The sequence below is a fragment of the Sapajus apella genome, unplaced genomic scaffold (assembly GCF_009761245.1).
Source record: "Sapajus apella isolate SASKATOON/1434 unplaced genomic scaffold, GSC_monkey_1.0 scaffold24, whole genome shotgun sequence".
Classification (NCBI taxonomy): domain Eukaryota; kingdom Metazoa; phylum Chordata; class Mammalia; order Primates; family Cebidae; genus Sapajus; species Sapajus apella.
Genome location: NW_022436964.1, coordinates 10,219,615 through 10,237,788, shown reverse-complemented (window position 1 = coordinate 10,237,788; position 18,174 = coordinate 10,219,615). Strand labels below are relative to the sequence as shown.

At 39.9% G+C, this 18,174-nt stretch overlaps 1 protein-coding gene and 1 pseudogene across 8 annotated transcripts in view; one reads left to right on the top strand and one right to left on the bottom strand.

The window, feature by feature from the left end:
* Positions 1 to 18,174, bottom strand: part of TRPM6 (transient receptor potential cation channel subfamily M member 6) — a 167,325-nt gene that overhangs the window by 132,484 nt on the left and 16,667 nt on the right. For all 8 annotated transcript variants that reach the window (XR_004272629.1, XR_004272630.1, XM_032290908.1 and 5 more), the window contains 2 exons: positions 5,076 to 5,155; positions 2,023 to 2,061 (listed from right to left, as the gene is read on the bottom strand). Coding sequence is in view for 6 of the 8 variants with exons in the window: in XM_032290908.1 (XP_032146799.1) it covers positions 2,023 to 2,061; positions 5,076 to 5,155 (119 nt within the window). In the remaining 2 variants the exon portion in view is untranslated. Of the gene's footprint in view, positions 1 to 2,022; positions 2,062 to 5,075; positions 5,156 to 18,174 lie in introns of those variants that run through there.
* On the top strand, positions 4,399 to 4,493 carry LOC116559935 (annotated as a pseudogene).

Here is an 18,174-nt window from a genome sequence, read left to right as displayed (position 1 = left end):
TTGAAGTCTCAAAGTACGTATCACCAAAAAGTTCCAAACGCTCACTTTATATAGATGTCAATTCCAGGAAGCGGGTAAAAAAAATGTCAATTCCCTCCCAGATTGTTTTATAAATTCAGTAAAATACCCATCACTTAGAACATTTCACACCATGTTAAAAACAAAAAATAAAATAAATTTAAAAAGAAAGAAGAGACATCAAAATCCTAAAAAGGTTTTTAAGGGAACATGACAAGGGGATTCTAAAATTTGTATTATGTCAGATGGGTGTGGTGGCTCACGCCCGTAATCCCAGCACTTTGGGAGGCTGAGGTGGACAGATTATTTGAGGTCAGGAGTTCGAGATCACACTGGCCAGCATGGCAAAACCCTGTCTCTGCTAAAAATACACAAATTAGCCAGGTATAGTGGCATCCACCTGTAATCCCAGCTACTCAGGAGGCTGAAGCATGAGAACTGCTTTTGCTTGTGGGAGGCAGAGGCTGCAGTGAGCCAAGATTGCACCACTGCACTCCAGCCTGGGTGACAGAGTGAGACTCTTTCTCAAAAAAAAAAAAAAAAAAAAAAAAAAAAGGTATATTATACAATCACTTATTGACAAGGAGGTTTAGGATTATTTTAAAGTACTGCAACATAGTCCAGGTGCATTGGCTCCCAGCATTTTGGGAGGCTGAGGTAGGAGGATTAATTGAGGCTAGGAGTTCTAGAACAGCCTGGGCAACATAGCAAGAACCCATCTCTATAAAAAGTAAAAACCAAAAAAATTAGCCACGCACAGTGGTGCATGCCTGTAGTCCTAGCTACTAGGAGGCTGAGGAGTGGGGATCACTCTTGAGCCCAAGAGTTTGAGATTGCAACGAGCTATGATTGTATCACTGCACTTCAGCCTAGGAGACACAGCAAGACCTTGCCTTTAAAAATTAGAATTATTTTTTTTAATTGTACTTTAGGCTCTGGGGTACATGTGCACAACCTGCATCCTGCAGGATTGTTGCATAGGTACCTACATGCCACAGAGGTCTGCTGTCTCCATCCCTCCTGCCCCGCCCTGTCGCCTACATCAGGCATTTATCCCAGTGTTATCCCTCCCCATCCTCCTCACCCCCTGCTGTCCCTCCCCTTCCCTTCCCTCCACTAGCCCTGTGAGTGTTGTTCCCTTCCTTGTGCCCAAGTGTTCTCACTGTTCATTACCCATGCAATGTTTGGTTTTCTGTTCTTGTGTCAGTTTGCTGAGAATGATGGTTTCTAGATTCATCCATGTCTCTATAAAGGACACAAACTCGTCATTTTTAATAGCTGCATATTATTCCGTGGTGTATATGTGCCACATTTTCTTTGCCCAGTCTACCAGGGTTTTACCATGTTGTCCAAACGGGTCTCAAATCAGAGCTCAAGCAATCCACCCACCCTGGCCTCCCAAAATGCTGGAATTACAGGTGTGAGTCACTGCACCTAGCCCCGAATGTTTTTTTCCAAGAACAAATTTAACTTGGGTTCAATCCACTATATAAACGTCAGGCTATGATCAGAATTAAGAAAATTTCATTTCCTTCCACTTACAAAAGAGAAAGGTAAAAACAGTCACATAGTTGAAAATGCAAATCACTGTTATAATTTGTATTGCGCCCAAAAAGCTGTTTTTGCTTATAAGCATAGAATGCATACACATCACCTGCAAGTCATACATCAGTTACAGTCCTGTATATGCATGAAGCATCTTCATTATCCAAACATAAATAAAATGTGATCACAAAAATAAAATGTAAAGCTTTACAAGTGTTTCCATTGGTAGAACTTCTTGCCGAAGGATAAGTTAGCCAATTTACATGTCTCAGTAATTCAAGTAGTCTATTACGTTCAAATACTAACTCTTCATCAAAAACATCTTTTTAAAACTTTCCTTGGAAAGGTAAATCGCATGCACCATTTACTGAGTCCATTCAAGATGTGAGGAAACTGTCCCAGTGAATTGTAAATAGGCTGCCTAAAAGCTAAAAGGAATCTTACTTATCTAAGTCTTACCTGATTAAATTCTGGCAGACCTGGCATACTGGGGTACATCTAAATTAAAGAAATAAAACCTCTGTTAGTTTGTTGATGTATTTGAAAACATATTTAATCCATATAAAGTAAATATCTATACTTTTCCATGATCTAGAAACCAAGGTTTGCTGAAATTCATGTATCATGTTCCAAATATTCCCTTATGGCATTTACCACATATAATTACTGTAGCAACTATGATCTAATTAATACAACATTCAGTTTAGAACCAAAATACCTCAATTTAAATTTCATTGATTTATCAGTTACTCTAAGCCCCAGTTTTTACGTGGGAAAATAATATCTGCTTCATAAGAGTATTAAAATAATTATCTGAGATAATAATACGTAATGTGTCTACGGTACCCGGTAAAGTCAGTGTGTACAATAATGGTAGCTATTACAATTGCACTATGAAGATAACACAGCTACCTTGAGAATCAAGTAAGAAAATATATATATGGGCTGGGCATGGTGGTTCATGCCTGTAATCCCAGCACTTTGGGAGGTAGAGGTGGGCAGATCATCTGAGGTCGGGAGTTTAAGACCAGCCTGACCAACATGGAAAAACTCTGTCTCTACTAAAAACACAAAAAATTAGCCATTGTGGTGGGTGGCACATGCCTGTAATTCCAGCTACTTGGGAAGCTGAGGCAGGAGAATTGCTTGAACCCGGGAAGCAGAGGTTGCTTATAAATTCTCTTTATTAATTATAACTTATAATTATGCCAAATGTCCCTTATTAATTATAAATTATCTTTATTAATCTTTCTTTTTTATGATTCAGAAGAACATTACGGATTTAGGAGTTAGCATTATGGTCACCAGTTATATTTTTGGGCCAGACCCAGTGGCTTATAACTGTAATCCCAGCATTTTGGGAGGCTGTGGTGGGAGGATTGCTTGAGTCCAGGAGTCCAAGACCAGCCTGGGCAACATAATGAGACCTTGTCTCATAAAAAAGTAGCTCTGGGTGCTGATGTGTGCCTGTGGGCCCAGCTACTTAGGAAGCTCAGGTGAGAGGTTTGCTTGATCCCAGAAGGTGGAGGCTTCAGAAAGCCAAGATCATGCCACTGTACTGCAGCCTAGGTGACAGAGCAAGATCCTGTTTCAAAAAGTGTGTGTGTGTGTGTGTGTGTGTGTGTGTGTGTGTGTGTGTGTCAAGATGTATTAACAGAGAGTTCTAGTTAAAATAATGGAAGAAAAGGTAATGTTCATAAAATAAGGGTCACTCTAAGTTATTCAGAAATGAATATTCAGGACTTTTACTTTTTCCTGTTGCAGACTTTTGGGAAAGCCTTTTCTCAGAAGCTTTTTTTCAACAATAAATTGAAAATGAGAAGGAAAAAGATGTTATAATCAAGTCTATCAGATTTGTTTCTTATTGGGAGCTACAAAAAGAATCAATAAAAGAGAAAAACTTTTATCAATATTTAAAATAGTGAATTATCAACTTCTTCCTATGCAACATAATGAAGAAAACTGCCTAAAATCTACAATTCTGAGAATTTTACTAGGATCTAAGAAAAAGGTTGGCATAGAAGAAATAGCCATAATCATCCATTAACTATTATTTACAATCCCATAAGATAGAGACTTTTTTCACTTGTTAAAGTATACCATGCCTTGGAACATTCATGAAATTACAATCATTAATATCCTTCTTCAGTCTATGAGCTGATAAAAGACTTAGTAATTTTATCACTTCTTTTTGAGATTCAAGATTATTGTAAAAAAAGTTTTTTATTCACAGACACTAAAGGAGCCACCTGAATCAATTTGCATTCTATTATAGCCACCATCACATGATGTCATAAAAGATGAAGGGGAAAAACAAGGTTATCTTGGCGTACTATAAACATTTTGTAAGCAGGTAAAATGAGAATTTCCAATCACAGGACTTACAAATCATAGGTAATTCAGTAAGGGTGGGACTAGTAAATATTTAACAAAGGCAAGGAACACTATTCCAGGCATCCCCAAAGAACTAGAATTTCAAAAACCTTACCATGCTACACTTCATAAGCACATAGTTATGAGTTCTAAACTTTACAGGAATATAAGGCCTAATGCACAAACAAATCTAAAAATAGAGTGGTTCCCTTAATTAAAATATTGCTCTTCTATTTTCCTTTTAATTTATTTTTCCAAGAGCAATGTCATTCAATCTTAATTTCACAGACCTGATTACCCAGAGGAATTTTCCATAGCCCTTTCTTCCCCTATCTTTCACTAGTTGCTTTTTTGACCTTTGTTCTGCAAGTAGAGCTTCCAAAGCGTTGTCAAGAACTCAGTAGTCTAACTCAAATCATTCCATTCTGCTGCTGATTATCTGCTCAATCCAAAAGCCTACAGGTGCTCGCTTCGGCAGCACACATACTAAAATTGGGACAATACAGAGATTAGCATGGCCCCTGCACATGCAAATTCATAAAGCATTCCATAAAAATAAATAAATAAAAATAAAGTCTATGGAAGGAAAATGGAACTGAAATTGCCTGTTCGTCTAATCTGAGCACAGTGTACTAAAATATACCAGTCACTATTTGCCACAGATATTTTAGTTGGGGATAAAAAACATTCGCAACATTTTGAATGCTCAATATTCAGAAATTGTAAACAATTTATTCCAACCCAGAGAAATGGATGTAAAACGAGATATTTCCGTAACATCTATCCCCTCATCAAGAGGAACAGAAGCATCAAGTAGAATAAAATTCATGACAATATTAACAGTGATGGCATTAAGAATAACTTGTTTATACTTCGTTAAATTCCTTAAACATATTTATCAAGAGCCTACTATGTGGCAGGCACTGTCACAGACACTGGAGTAATAGTGAGGTCCCTGTCCTTCCCAGATTTTCTACAACAATCATGTAATATTTTTATAAAGTGAAAGAAATAAACACTGAAAATTCTAACTTTATAGATATAATCATATCTTCTAAACAAGTCATATTCCTAAGTTTCTATAAACAGTCCTTCAGGTAGTGTTGCTTTTAAAAGAAGAATGTAATTGAAAATTTTACCTGTGAGGATTTTTTGAGCTGGGTATGACTGTGCTACATTCTCTCTTGTCAAATACTCCTTCAATCCAGGATTTCTGGGACTAAAAAGAAAGTGTCATTATTTTCTACTTTAATTATGTGACAAAACAGTGTAACCATAATAGTTCCAGGAGGTAAGAAACACTTAAGTATCATGAAGGCTAATTAAAATGCCAAGACCAATCCCACACAGGCTAAGCATTTACCAATTTCTATTACAGACAGCATAGGCACAAATAAGCCTAAATGTTTAATGTGAACGTTAAACAACACACAAAGTTAATATGCCCATAGTCTCACTTTGAGTAACAAAAGCCCTACCTGAACAAACCTCTAGCAAGCAAGTAAAGATGTAACTGATGTATCGTCTTAAATAAAAGTCACTTTTGTATCTTGTACCATAATCCTCTGGAATAAATACCAAGCTCCCTAAACTTCAAAAATTTTTTTTTTTTAGACGGGGTCTCACTATGTTGCCCAGGCTGGAGTGCAGTAGTTATTCACAGGCACGATCCCACTACTGATCAGCACGGGAGTTTTGACCTGCTCTGTTTCTGACCTGAGCCGGTTCACCCCTCCTTAGGCAGCCTGGTGGTCCCCTGCTCCCGGAAGGTCACCATTTCATGCTGAACTTAGTGTGGACACCCAATCGGCATAGCGCACTACAGCCCAGAACTCCTACGCTCAAGTGATCCTCCCACCTCAGCCTCCCGAGTAGCTGGGACTACAGGCATGCGCCACCACATCTGGCTAAACTTCAAAATTTTTACCCATCAAGTCCCACCTTGGCTAAAGTTTCAAGGAAGCTGGAAACAGTGTCAGAGGAGAGATTTGACTTCAGCAAGATTCGATACATGTTCTGCAAGCATAGTTTACCATTGGCTATGTTGTTTCAAGTTGCACAGCCTATAAATGTCCCTAAATCCAAGTGGGACATTGATACTCACTCTTCCACCTAATAAATGCTCTCCCATTCAACAGAATCCACGTCATAGTCAAGCTCCTCTATAAGCTACATTACAGGTTCAGTGGCAGGGGACACTGGATTGACTATAAAGCCCAACTAATTTATGAGCTTAGACTAATCCTAATATAAAAATATTTTGGCTCTAAATGGTATAAGAATACGTGTCCAGGCGCAGTGGCTTACACCTGTAACCCCAGCACTTTGGGAGGCTGAGATGGGCGGATCACTTGAGGTCAGGAGTTTGAGACCAGCCTGGCCAATATGGTGAAACCCTGTCTCTACTAAAAATATAAAAAAATTAACTGGGTATGGTGGCAGACACCTGTAATCCCAGCTACTCGGGAGGCTGAGGCATGAGAATCGCTTGAACCTGAGAGGCACAGATTGCAGTGAGCCAAGACTGTGCCACTGCACTCCAGCTTGGGTAGCAGAGCGAGACTCCATCTCAAAAAAAATAAATAAATAAAAGAATAATATGCATCCATATTACTTTATACACACATAGGTATTAGCACAGAGATGAAAGGAAGGCTTTCTACTTAAATTTTTTTTTTTTGAGACAGAGTCTCACTCTATAGCTTAGGCTGGAGTGCAGTGACATGATCTTGGCTCACTGCAACCTCCCTCTGCCTCCAGGTTCAAGTGATTCTTCTGCTTCAGCCTCCCAAGTAGCTGGGGCTACAGGCACACACCACCATGTCTGGCTAATTTTTGTATTTTTAGTAGAGGCGGGCTTTCACCATGTTGGCCAGGCTGGTCTAGATAGAACTCCTGACCTCGTGTTCTGCCCGCCTCGGCCGCCCAAAATGCTGGGAAGGAAGGCTTTCTAAAAGGGAGCTTTTCAAACTCCACATCAATGCAATCCCTCACTCTTACATCTACTCCCATTCTACTGTGGAAGGAAATGCACTGGGCCAGAAAATGTGCTACAAATCCAGCTATGGTACCTCATTATCACACTATCCTCAATAAAAGTTCAGTGGATCTTGTCCAGTATGCACCAACCCTAAACACAAGTGCTCATCACCGAATAGAACTGTAGATGATCAAAGTCCAGACCTTTTTAAGTAAAATAGAAGGGAGAAATACAGAGATTAATTGATAGGTTCCTGTATATTTGAAACTTATCTCTAAACAAGGAAAACTTCCCAGATCAAGGCCAGAGTCATCTTAAGTCATTCTACTCTCTTATTACTTTTGCATGGCCAGCAACATTTTCTGTGTATTAAAAGACATTCACTAAATTGTCAAAACACTAAAAACATAAACTTGGGAAAATCCAGAGTCATAGAATTTATTTATTATTTATTTATTTATTTTGAGACAGAGTCTTGCTCTGTCACCCAGGCTGGAGTGCATGGTGCAATCTCGGCTCACTGCAATTTCTGCCTCCTGGTTTCAAGCGATTCTCCTGCCTCAGCCTCCCAAGCGGTCCGCCCGCCTCGAGCACCCAAAGTGCTGAGATTACAGGCATGAGCCACTGCGCCCAGCCCAGAGTCATAGAATTTAAAAGGAACTAAATGAACAGATAATTCAAAATTTATTTTTATTTCAACAAGAAATGACACAATCTGGCTGGGCACAGTGGCCCACACCTGTAATCCCAACACTTTGTGTGGCTGAGACAGGTAAATCACTTGAGCCCAGGAGTTCCAGACCAGCCTGGGCAACATGGTGAAAACCTGTCTCTGTGAAACACAGGAAAAAGAACAGCCATGCACGGTGACATATGCCTACAATTCCCAGCAACCCAGGAGGCTGCAGTGGGAGGATTGCTTGAGCCCGGGGAGATCGAGGCTGCAGTGAACTGTGATTGTGCCACTGCACTCCAGCCTGGGTGACAGAGTAAGAGACCCTGTCACAAAACAAAAGAAAGAAATGACACAACCTTTTTGAATCAGTAAGCCTGTCCCCCTATTCAAAAAAGTTAACAATTTTATTTACTCATTCTCCAAACATTTACTAAATACCTAATTTTTGCAAAGCACGGACAAACATATTACAAGGAGTCAATATGTCCTCAAAGAATTCTTCATTCTGAATTTCAAAATACCTGAATCTATGAATTCATTCAACAAATATTTTAGACAGGCCTCCATGCTACATGCTGCATGCTGGGACTTCTATGGCAAACAAGATACAAGTTCCTGCTCTCAAGGAAGTTAGAATAAAAAGGAGGAAACAGATAAGAAACTGATATCATTAAACTTTATGTGCACCAATGAACTATTTTTTATATTTTTTATTTTTCATGCCTCTGAGACAAGTTCAAGGCCAATTAACTATTAAAAACAGATGCAAAAAGGATATCTAATGGAGGAGCCTACATATACAAAGTAGGCAAGCTGTGCTCAACCACTCCCTTCTTTCAAAAGGCTAAATGGCAGCTTGGTAGGAGAACTACCTGAGCAAACCACTCAATTTCTTCATGCCTGTGTGCCTATTAAAATGGTAATAATAATAGTACCTCATAGAACTGTTGAAAGGACTAGATAAATTAAAGGTTTAGAATTCTTCCTGGGACTTATTAAGTCTGAATAAAGCTTCGGTATTATAATCAGTAAAATCAAAAGTAAAAATTGGCTTTTGGTTAATGGTCTGGGAACTTGACACACACACACACACACACACACACACACACACACACACACACACACATATATATATTTTTTTTTCATAGAAAAATGCCTCCTGACCTCCAAATTTCCTTCACAGTTCCTCCCATACTACAATTAATGACGTTTACAGGTTCACATCTTCCCTAAACTCCAGCTCCTATAGGCCCCATGCCAGCCATTTCTATTGCCCCAGGGCCTAACCCAATGATGGTTGAATGAGCAACAAAGAACATGCTGAAAATAGAACTTCAGGAACCCATGTATACAATTTTCCCTCCAAAGGTGTAAACAGGAAGTCCAGTGATAACAAGAATGTGGAAACTTTCCTCCTTCAACTCCTGGTTATCTTATCTCAAAACCACCAGAAGAAAAAAAAAAAGCAGTCTTAGTTTGAAATGTTTCAAGTAATTATCAATCTCGAACTTTACTTTCCCCCACTCCCAACCTCATCACAGTTCCTTCGCAGCACACTCTCCAGCACACTGGGAGAGGCCTCCATGTTTGTTGGTTCTGATGGGACAAGTAGCCAACGCGCTAGCTTCTGCCACTAGTGCAGCACATTTGTGGTGGCTGTGGTAGTTGAGAGGAGGGATTTTGATGTTTCTGCAGCTATCATGGCAGTCTTCACAGACTGGATGTTTTTTGCTTTTTAATTGTTGTAATTTAAAGGCAAAGGAAAAAGAAGGGAATAGTGTTGGTCTCAATTTGTGTCATCCTAAAACATAATCAGATTTTATATCCAATCTTTGGTCTGAGGTCAGGGTGAAGAATTGCAAAGAAATGTCGTGGGACCCAAGTCTGAATGTGAAATTCATTTGTGTTTCATATATACCTTATATGCATAGCCAAAAGGTACTTTTGCACAAGATTTTTTAAAATTTTATACATAAAACTGTCCAGATATGATGGTTCACGCCTGTAATCCCAACACTTTGGGAGGCCAAGGCGGGTGGATCACTTAAGGTCAGGAATTTGAGACCAGCCTGGATAACATGCCAAAACCCCATCTCTACTAAAGATACAAAACTTAGCCAGGTAGCAGGCGCCTGTAGTCCCTGCAGGTAGAGGCATGAGAATCGCTTGAAATCAGGAGGCAGAGATTGCAATGAGCTGAGATCGTGCCACTGCACTCCAGCCTGGGTGACAGAGCAGGACTCTGTCTCCAAATAAACAAATAAATAATTTTATGCATGAAACAAAGGGTATTTTTTAATTTTTTTTTTTTTTTTTTTGAGATGGCATTTCTCTCTTGTTGCCCAGGCTGGAGTGCAATGGCGCGATCTCAGCTCACTGCAACCTCTGCCTCCCATGTTCAATTGTTTCTCCTGCCTCAGCCTCCTGAGTAGCTGGGATTGCAGGCATGTACCACCATGCCTAGCTAATTTTTGTATTTTTAGTAGAGGCAGGGTTTCACCATGTTGGCCAGGATGGTCTTGAACTCCTGCCTCAGGTGGTCCACCCACCTCAGCCTCCCAAAGTGCTGGATTACAGGCATGAGAGCCCGCACCTGGCTGAAACAAAGTTTTAATTGCATTTCAACTGCCACCTGCCACGTAAGATCAGATGTAAAATTTTCCACCCATAGCACTTAAAACATTTAGTTCAATTGTCAAAATTAAAAGAGCTAGAGGAACACCGGGCGTGGTGGCTCACACCTGTCATCCAAGCACTTTGGAGGCCAAGGCAGGTGGATCACCTGAGGTCAGGTGTTCAAGACCAGCCTGACCAACATGGTGAAACCCCATCTTAAAAATAACAATAATAGATAAATTTAAAAATAAAAAAAAGAAAGAGCTAGAGGAGCAAGATCAAAAAAACTCAAAACCTAGCAGAAGGCAAGAAATAACTAAGATCAGAGCAGAACTGAAGGAGATACAGACACAAAAAAAAACCCTTCAAAAAAATCAATAAATCCAGGAGCTGGTTTTTCAAAAAGATCAACAAAATAGACCACTAGCCAGATTAATAAAAAAGAAAAGACAAGAATAATTAAATAGATGTAATAAAAAATGATAAAGGGGATATCACCACAGATTCCACAGAAATACAAACCATCACCAGAGATTATAAACAACTCTATGTACATAAACTAGTAAACCTGGAAGAAATGGATAAATTCCTGGACACTTGCATCCTCCCAAGCCTAAACCAGGAAGAAGTCGAAACCTTGAATAGACCAAAAACAAGGGCTGAAGTTGAGGCAGCAATTAAGAGCCTATCAACCAAAAAAAGCCCAGGTCCAGATGGGTTCACAGCCGAATTCTACCAGATATACAAAAAGGAGATGGTACCATTCCTTCTGAAACTATTCCAAACAATCCAAAAAGAGGGAATCCTTCCCAAATCATTTTATGAGACCAACATCATCCTGATACCAAAACCTGGCAGAGACTCAACAAGAAAAGAAAACTTCTGGCCAATATCCATGATGAACATAGATGCAAAAATCTTCAATAAAATACTGGCAAACCAATTGCAACAGCACATCAAAAAGCTTATCCACCATGATCAAGTAGGTTTCTTCCTGGGGATGCAAGACTGGTTCAACATATGCCAAGTCGATAAACATAATTCACCACATAAACAGAACGAAAGACTACCACATGATTATTGCAACTGATGCGGAGAAGGCCTTTGACAAAATTCAACAGCACTTTATGCTAAAAACTCTCAATAAGCTAGGTATTGATGGAATGTATCTCAAAATAATAAAAGCTATTTACAAGAAACCCACAGCCAGTATCGTACTGAATGGGCAAAAACTGGAAGTATTCCCTTTGAAATGTGGCACTAAACAAGGATGCCCTCTCTCACCACTCCTATTCAATATAGTATTGGAGGTTCTAGCCAGAGCAATCAGGCAATAAAAAGAAATAAAGGGTATTCAATTAGGAAAGGAGGAAGTCAAATTGTCCCTATTTGCAGATGACATGATTGTATATTTAGAAGACGCCATTTTCTCAGCTCAAAATCTCCTGAAACTGATAGGCAACTTCAGCAAAGTCTAGGATACAAAATCAATGTGCAAAAATCACAGGCATTCCTATACACCAATAACAGACTTAAAGAGAGCCAAATCAAGAACGAACTGCCATTCACAACTGTTACAAAGAGAATAAAATACCTAGGAATACAACTAACAAAGAACATAAAGGACCTCTTCAAGGAGAACTACAAATCACTGCTCAACGAAATAAGAGAGGACACAAACAGATGGAGAAACATTCCATGCTCATGGTTAGGAAGATTCTATATCGTGAAAATGGCCATACTGCCCAAAGTAATTTACAGATTCAACACTATTCCCAACAAGCTACCAATGAGCTTCTTCATAGAACTGGAAAAAACCACCTTAAACTTCATATGAAACCAAAAGAGAGCCCACAGAGCCAAGTCAATTCTAAGCAAAAAGAACAAAGCTGGAGGCATCACACTACCTGACTTCAAACTATGCTACAAGGCTACAGTAATCAAAACTGCATGGTAGTGGTACCAGAACAGAGATATAGACCAAGGGAACAGAACAGAGCCCTCGGAGGCAACACCACACATTTACAACCATCTGATCTTTGACAAATCTGACAAAAACAAGCAATGGGGAAAGGGTTCCCTGTTTAATAAATGGTGTTGGGAAAACTGGCTAGCCATGTGCAGAAACCAGAAACTGGACCCCTTCCTGACACCTTATACTAAAATTAACTCCAGATGGATTAAAGACTTAAACATAAGACCTAACACCATAAAAACCCTAGAAGAAAATCTACACAAAACCATTCAGGACAAAGGCATAGGCAAGGACTTCATGACTAAAACACCAAAAGCATTGGCAACAAAAGCCAAAATAGACAAATGGGACCTAATCAAACTCCACAGCTTCTGCACTGCAAAAGAAACAGTCATTAGAGTGAATTGGCAGCCAACAGAATGGGAATATTTTTTGCAATCTACCCATCTGACAAAGGGCTAATATCCAGATCTACAAAGAACTAAAACAGATTTACAAGAAAAAAACTAACAAGCCCATTCAAAAGTGGTCAAAGGATATGAACAGACACTTTACAAAAGAAGACATATATGAGGACAACAAACATATGAAAAAATGCTCATCATCATTGGTCATTAGAGAAATGCAAATTAAAACTACATTGAGATACCATCTCATGCCAGTTAGAATGGCGATCATTAAAAAATCTGGAGACAACAGATGCTGGAGAGGATGTGGAGTAATAAGAACAGTTTTACACTGTTGATGGGAGTGTAAATTAGTTCAACCATTGTGGAAGACAGTGTGGCAATTCCTCAAGGACCTAGAAATAGAAATTCCATTTGACCCAGCAATCCCATTACTTGGGTATATATCGAAAGGATTATAAATCATTCTATTATAAGGACACATGCACACAAATGTTCACTGCAGCACTGTTTACAATAGCAAAGACTTGGAACCAACCCAAATACCCATCGATGATAGACTGGATAGGGAAAATGTGGCACATTTACACCAATGGTATACTATGCAGCCATAAACAACAATGAGTTTGTGTCATTGTAGGGACATGGATGAACCTAGAAACCGTCATTCTCAGCCAACTGACACAAGAACAGAAAATCAAACACCGTATGTTCTCACTCATAGGTGGGTGTTGAACAATGAGAACACATGGACAGAGGGAGGGGAGCAACACACACTGGGGTCTGGGGGGGGAAAGTGGGGGGGGGACGGGGGGGGGTGGAGAGTTGGGGAGGGATAACATGGGGAGAAATGCCCATGATATAGGTGATGGGGACGAAGGTAGCAAACCACACTGCCATGTGTGTACCTATGCAACAATCTTATATCTTCTTCACATGTACCCCAAAACCTAAAATGCAATTAAAAAAAAAAATATATATATATATATATATATATATATAAAACTCTGTCCAGGAGGCAGAGAACACAAAGTAACCTTACACCTTCATCTCATTTTGTTGATAAAAGGTGAGCACTATTTAGCTGGTAGTGATTTATTTTTGACAGTATCTCTAAAAATTGAATGCCAACAAAATAATCTACAATTCCCTAAAATGCCACTTCTCCTGGGTACGTGAGAAATTTTACTAACCTTTTCACATAATGCTTTGCTAAGCAAAGGCATTTAGAACCTCAGAATGAGGCTAGGTGCAGTGGCTCATGCCTGTAATCCCTGCGCTTTGGGAGGCCAAGGCAGGTGGATCACCTGAGGTCAGGAGTTCAAGACCAGCCTGGCCAACATGATGAAACTCCGTCTCTACTAAAAATACAAAAAATTAGCCAAGGGTGGTGGTGGGCGCCTGTAATCCCAGCTACTGTGGAGGCTGAGGCAGGAGAATCACTTGAACCCAGAAGGTGGAAGCTGCAGTGAGCTCAGATCACACCACTGTACTCCAACCTGGGAAACAAGAGTAAAAGTCCATCCCCCCACCACCCGCCCAGCCACAAAAAAAAAATAGAACTTCAGAATGAATTTCTAGATTATATAAAGTCATGAGTAAAGGAATAAAACATTTATAACCCTTCCTGGAGCCAAAGGGGGGATTAAAGGAACTCAACCGTAACCTTCCAAGTAGAGTGTATCAGAAAGGTGAAAAGTGAAGTGATTGATATCATACCCCTTCCTTCCTATTTCCAAATTGGTTAAAGCCTTCATTATCTCAGCCCCAAAACCCAGTTTTAAAATAACAGTGAAAGACATCCTTTTCCTCAGTTGTCACTCAAGCTTTAGGGTTTAATCAGTCTAATAAAACATGCAAGTGAAACATTTGTAATTTCAGATCATCTTAAATCATTCTGATAAAAAGGAAAATGAAATGGAAGGCTCCTTTATGAGTGTTCTTTACAACTGTCCCTCAATAGTGAAATGCAGAGATTTAACCGAATGCTGGGCCTATTTGTGGTACAACCACTCTAATCGGTTAGATTTTCCACCTACATGAACTCAGTTCTCTCCAATTTCCAAGTTCCAAAATACTCACAAATTTGTTATCTATGTACACAGATGGTCTTCATTTATGCTCCAAATATCTTGTTAAATTATCCAAAACTTTAGTACTACATGCAAATGAACTACATAGCCTAAAAAGGTTTTTTGTTTTTTGGTTTTTTTTTTTGTTTGGAATGACTCATTAAATTATGCTTTTATTTATTTTATTTATTTATATATTTTTTTGAGACGGAGTTTTGCTCTTGTTGCCCAGGCTGAAGGCAGTGATCCCAGTGCACTGGGATCCCTATTCATGGCATGATCCCAGTGCACTGTGGCCTCGAACTCCTAGGATCAAATGATCCTCCTGCATCAGCCCCCTGAGAAGCTGGGACTACAGATATGTACCACTACGCCTGGGGAAAACATACTGTTAAATAGTGGACTTTTAGGAAACTTACCATCCTCTCAGACGATAAGCCTTTATTATAAGTTTCAGGTTTGGCCAGGCATAGTGGCTCATGCCTGTAATCCCAGCATTTTTGGAGGCCAAGGCGGGAGGATCACTTGAGCTCAGGAGATGGAGGTCAGCCTGAGCAACATATCAAGACCCTGTCTCTACTTCTAACAATATAAAAAATAGAAATATATATATCTGTGTGTATATATATATATGTGTGTGTGTGTGTGTGTGTGTGTGTATATATATATATATATATATTTTTTTTTTTTTTTTTTTTTTTTTTTTTTTTTGAGACGGAGTCTTGCTCTGTCACCAGGCTGGAGTGCAATGGTGCAATCCCGGCTCACTACAGCCTCCACCTCCTGGGTTCAAGCGATTCTTCTGCCTGAGCCTCCCGAGTAGCTGGGACCACCGGCGCGTGCCACCACGCCCGGCTAATTTTTATATTTTTAGTAGAGACGGGGTTTCACCATGTTGGCCAGGATGGTCTCGATCTCTTGACCTTGTGATCTGCCCACCTCGGCCTCCCAAAGTGCTGGGATTACAGGCATGAGCCACCGCGCCTGGCCAAAAAATAGAAATATTTTTAAAAAGAAGTTACAGGTTAAATTTTATTTATGACATTCGTAGTAAGGTTTATATACACAATGGAGATTGTCTTATTTGTTTCACTATAGCACAGCAGAAAGAAAACACAACTGGATTGGCTAGGCATGGTGGCTCACGCCTGTAATCCAAGCATTTTGGAGGCCAAGGCAGGCGGATCACCTGAGGTCAGGAGCCCAAGACTAGCTTGACCAACTTGGTGAAATCCCATCTGGAAAAAAAAAAAAAAAAAAAAAAAAAAAGAAAACACAACTGGATTTTGCTTCTTAAAATTTGGTGGACACTCATACCACATGTGTAACTTAGACAAATTCAAAACCTTTGCTAAAAGAATGAGAGAGGGATAGAAGGTGAAAAAATAAGACAGAGAGAGAAACCATTTTAATAGTGTGGGCAGTTTCACTGCCATTCCACAATCAGGAGGTTTTCTTCTTCTTTTTTTAAATAGAGTTTTGCTCTTGTTGCCCAGGCTGGAGTGCAGTGGTGCAATCTTGGCTCACTGTGACCTCCACCTCCGGGATTCAAGCAATTCTCTTGCCTCAGCCTCCTGAGTAGCTGGGATTACAGACATGCACCACCACACCCAGCTAATTTTGTATTTTCTTTTTTTTTCTTTTTTTTTGAGACAGAGTTTCGCTCTTGTTACCCAGGCTGGAGTGCAATGGCGCGATCTTGGCTCACCACAACCTCCGCCTCCTGGGTTCAGGCAATTCTCCTGCCTCAGCCTCCTGAGTAGCTGGGACTACAGACACGCGCCACCATGCCCAGCTAATTTTTTGTATTTTTAGTAGAGACGGGGTTTCACCATGTTGACCAGGATGGTCTTGATCTCTTGACCTTGTGATCCACCCGCCTCGGCCTCCCAAAGTGCTGGGATTACAGGCTTGAGCCACCGCGCCCGGCCCCAATTTTGTATTTTCAGTAGAGACGGCATTTCGCCATGTTGGCCAGGCTGGTCTCAAACTCCTGACCTGAGGTGATCTACCTGCCTTGGTCTCCCCAAGTGCAGGGATTATAGGCATGACTCACCACACCTGGCCACAGGGTATCTTATATCCAAAAACAGCAGTTCTGAAACTCTTTGGCCTTAGGATCCCTTCATAATCATAAAAATTACCAAGGAGTTCAAAAAATCTTTTGTTTATTTAAATTATGTCTACCAATATTTAAGAAATTAAAACTGAGACATTTAAAAAGATTTACTCATTAGTTCATTTTAACCTGTTACATGTTAACACAAACATTTTCCCAAAAATTTCATAAACAGAGCATTGTCTTATATTGTTGCAAATCTCTTTCATGTCTGGCTAAAGATGGTTAGATTCTCATATTTGCTTCTACATTCAATCCTTTGTAATAAGTGGTTTTGCTTGAAGTATACAAAGAAAATTTGCCTCACACAGACATGTATTTGAAAAGGGAGAGTATTTTAATGGCCTTTTTAGACGATTTCGTATTCATCATGTACCCTTGGGAAAATTCCACTGTACACTCATGAGAGAATATGTCAAAAGAGCAAATAGCATCTTAGTACCATTATGAAAATAATTTGGACTCTGAGGGCCTCTGAAAGGTCTTAGGGACCTCTAGGAGTCCTTGGACCACATAGAGAGAACTACTACATGCAAGTGACTGTGTGTAGACACTAGAGTGGAGTCTGTGAGAGCAAAATATACCACTTCCCAGGTAGTCTCTGTTCCCACATGCGTACCTTAGTCTGCATACCTCATCTTAATGAGTAGACTCTAGTATTTCACGATCCCCAGTTTAATCTGGTACTCAACTGAAGAAAGTTCCAACATAGAGTAAATGTGATTGGAGATAAAATCTTCATGTACTTTATTTTATGCTCAATAAAAGGGACTTTTCAAAGGTAGTTTGGAATGCATTCCACTTCTAAACTTACAGCCAACTTTAATGCCTACCACACCCACCCTCCCAAAGATACTGTTAAATTCAGCGACCTTGGAGAGCTTGTGAAGTGTGGGACCAACCCTTTACAATCCATGGTCAGGATACATCCTATCGGTTTAAAATAAAGATACCTAAAAAGGAAGAAACAAACAAACCAAAAAAAAAAAAAAAAACCATACCTCTAAGAATAATAGGTTTATTCGCTGGGCACAGTGGCTCATACCTGTAATCCCAGCACTTTGGGATGCTGAGGTGAGTGGATCACCTGAGGTCAGGAGTTTGAGACCAGCCTGGCCAACATGGAGAAAGCCTGTCTCTACTAAAATACAAAAAAAAATAGCCGGGCATTTGGCAGTCACCTGTAATCCCAGCCAATCGGGATGAGGCAAGAGAATTGCTTAAACCCGGGAATTGGAGGTTGCAGTGAGCTGAGATTCACCATTGCACTCCAGCCTGGGTGACAGAGAGGGATTCTGTGAAAGAAAGAAAAGAAAGGAAAGAAAGAAAGAAAGAAAGAGAGAGAGAGAGAGAGAGAGAGAGAGAGAGAGGGAGGGAGGGAGGGAGGGAGGAA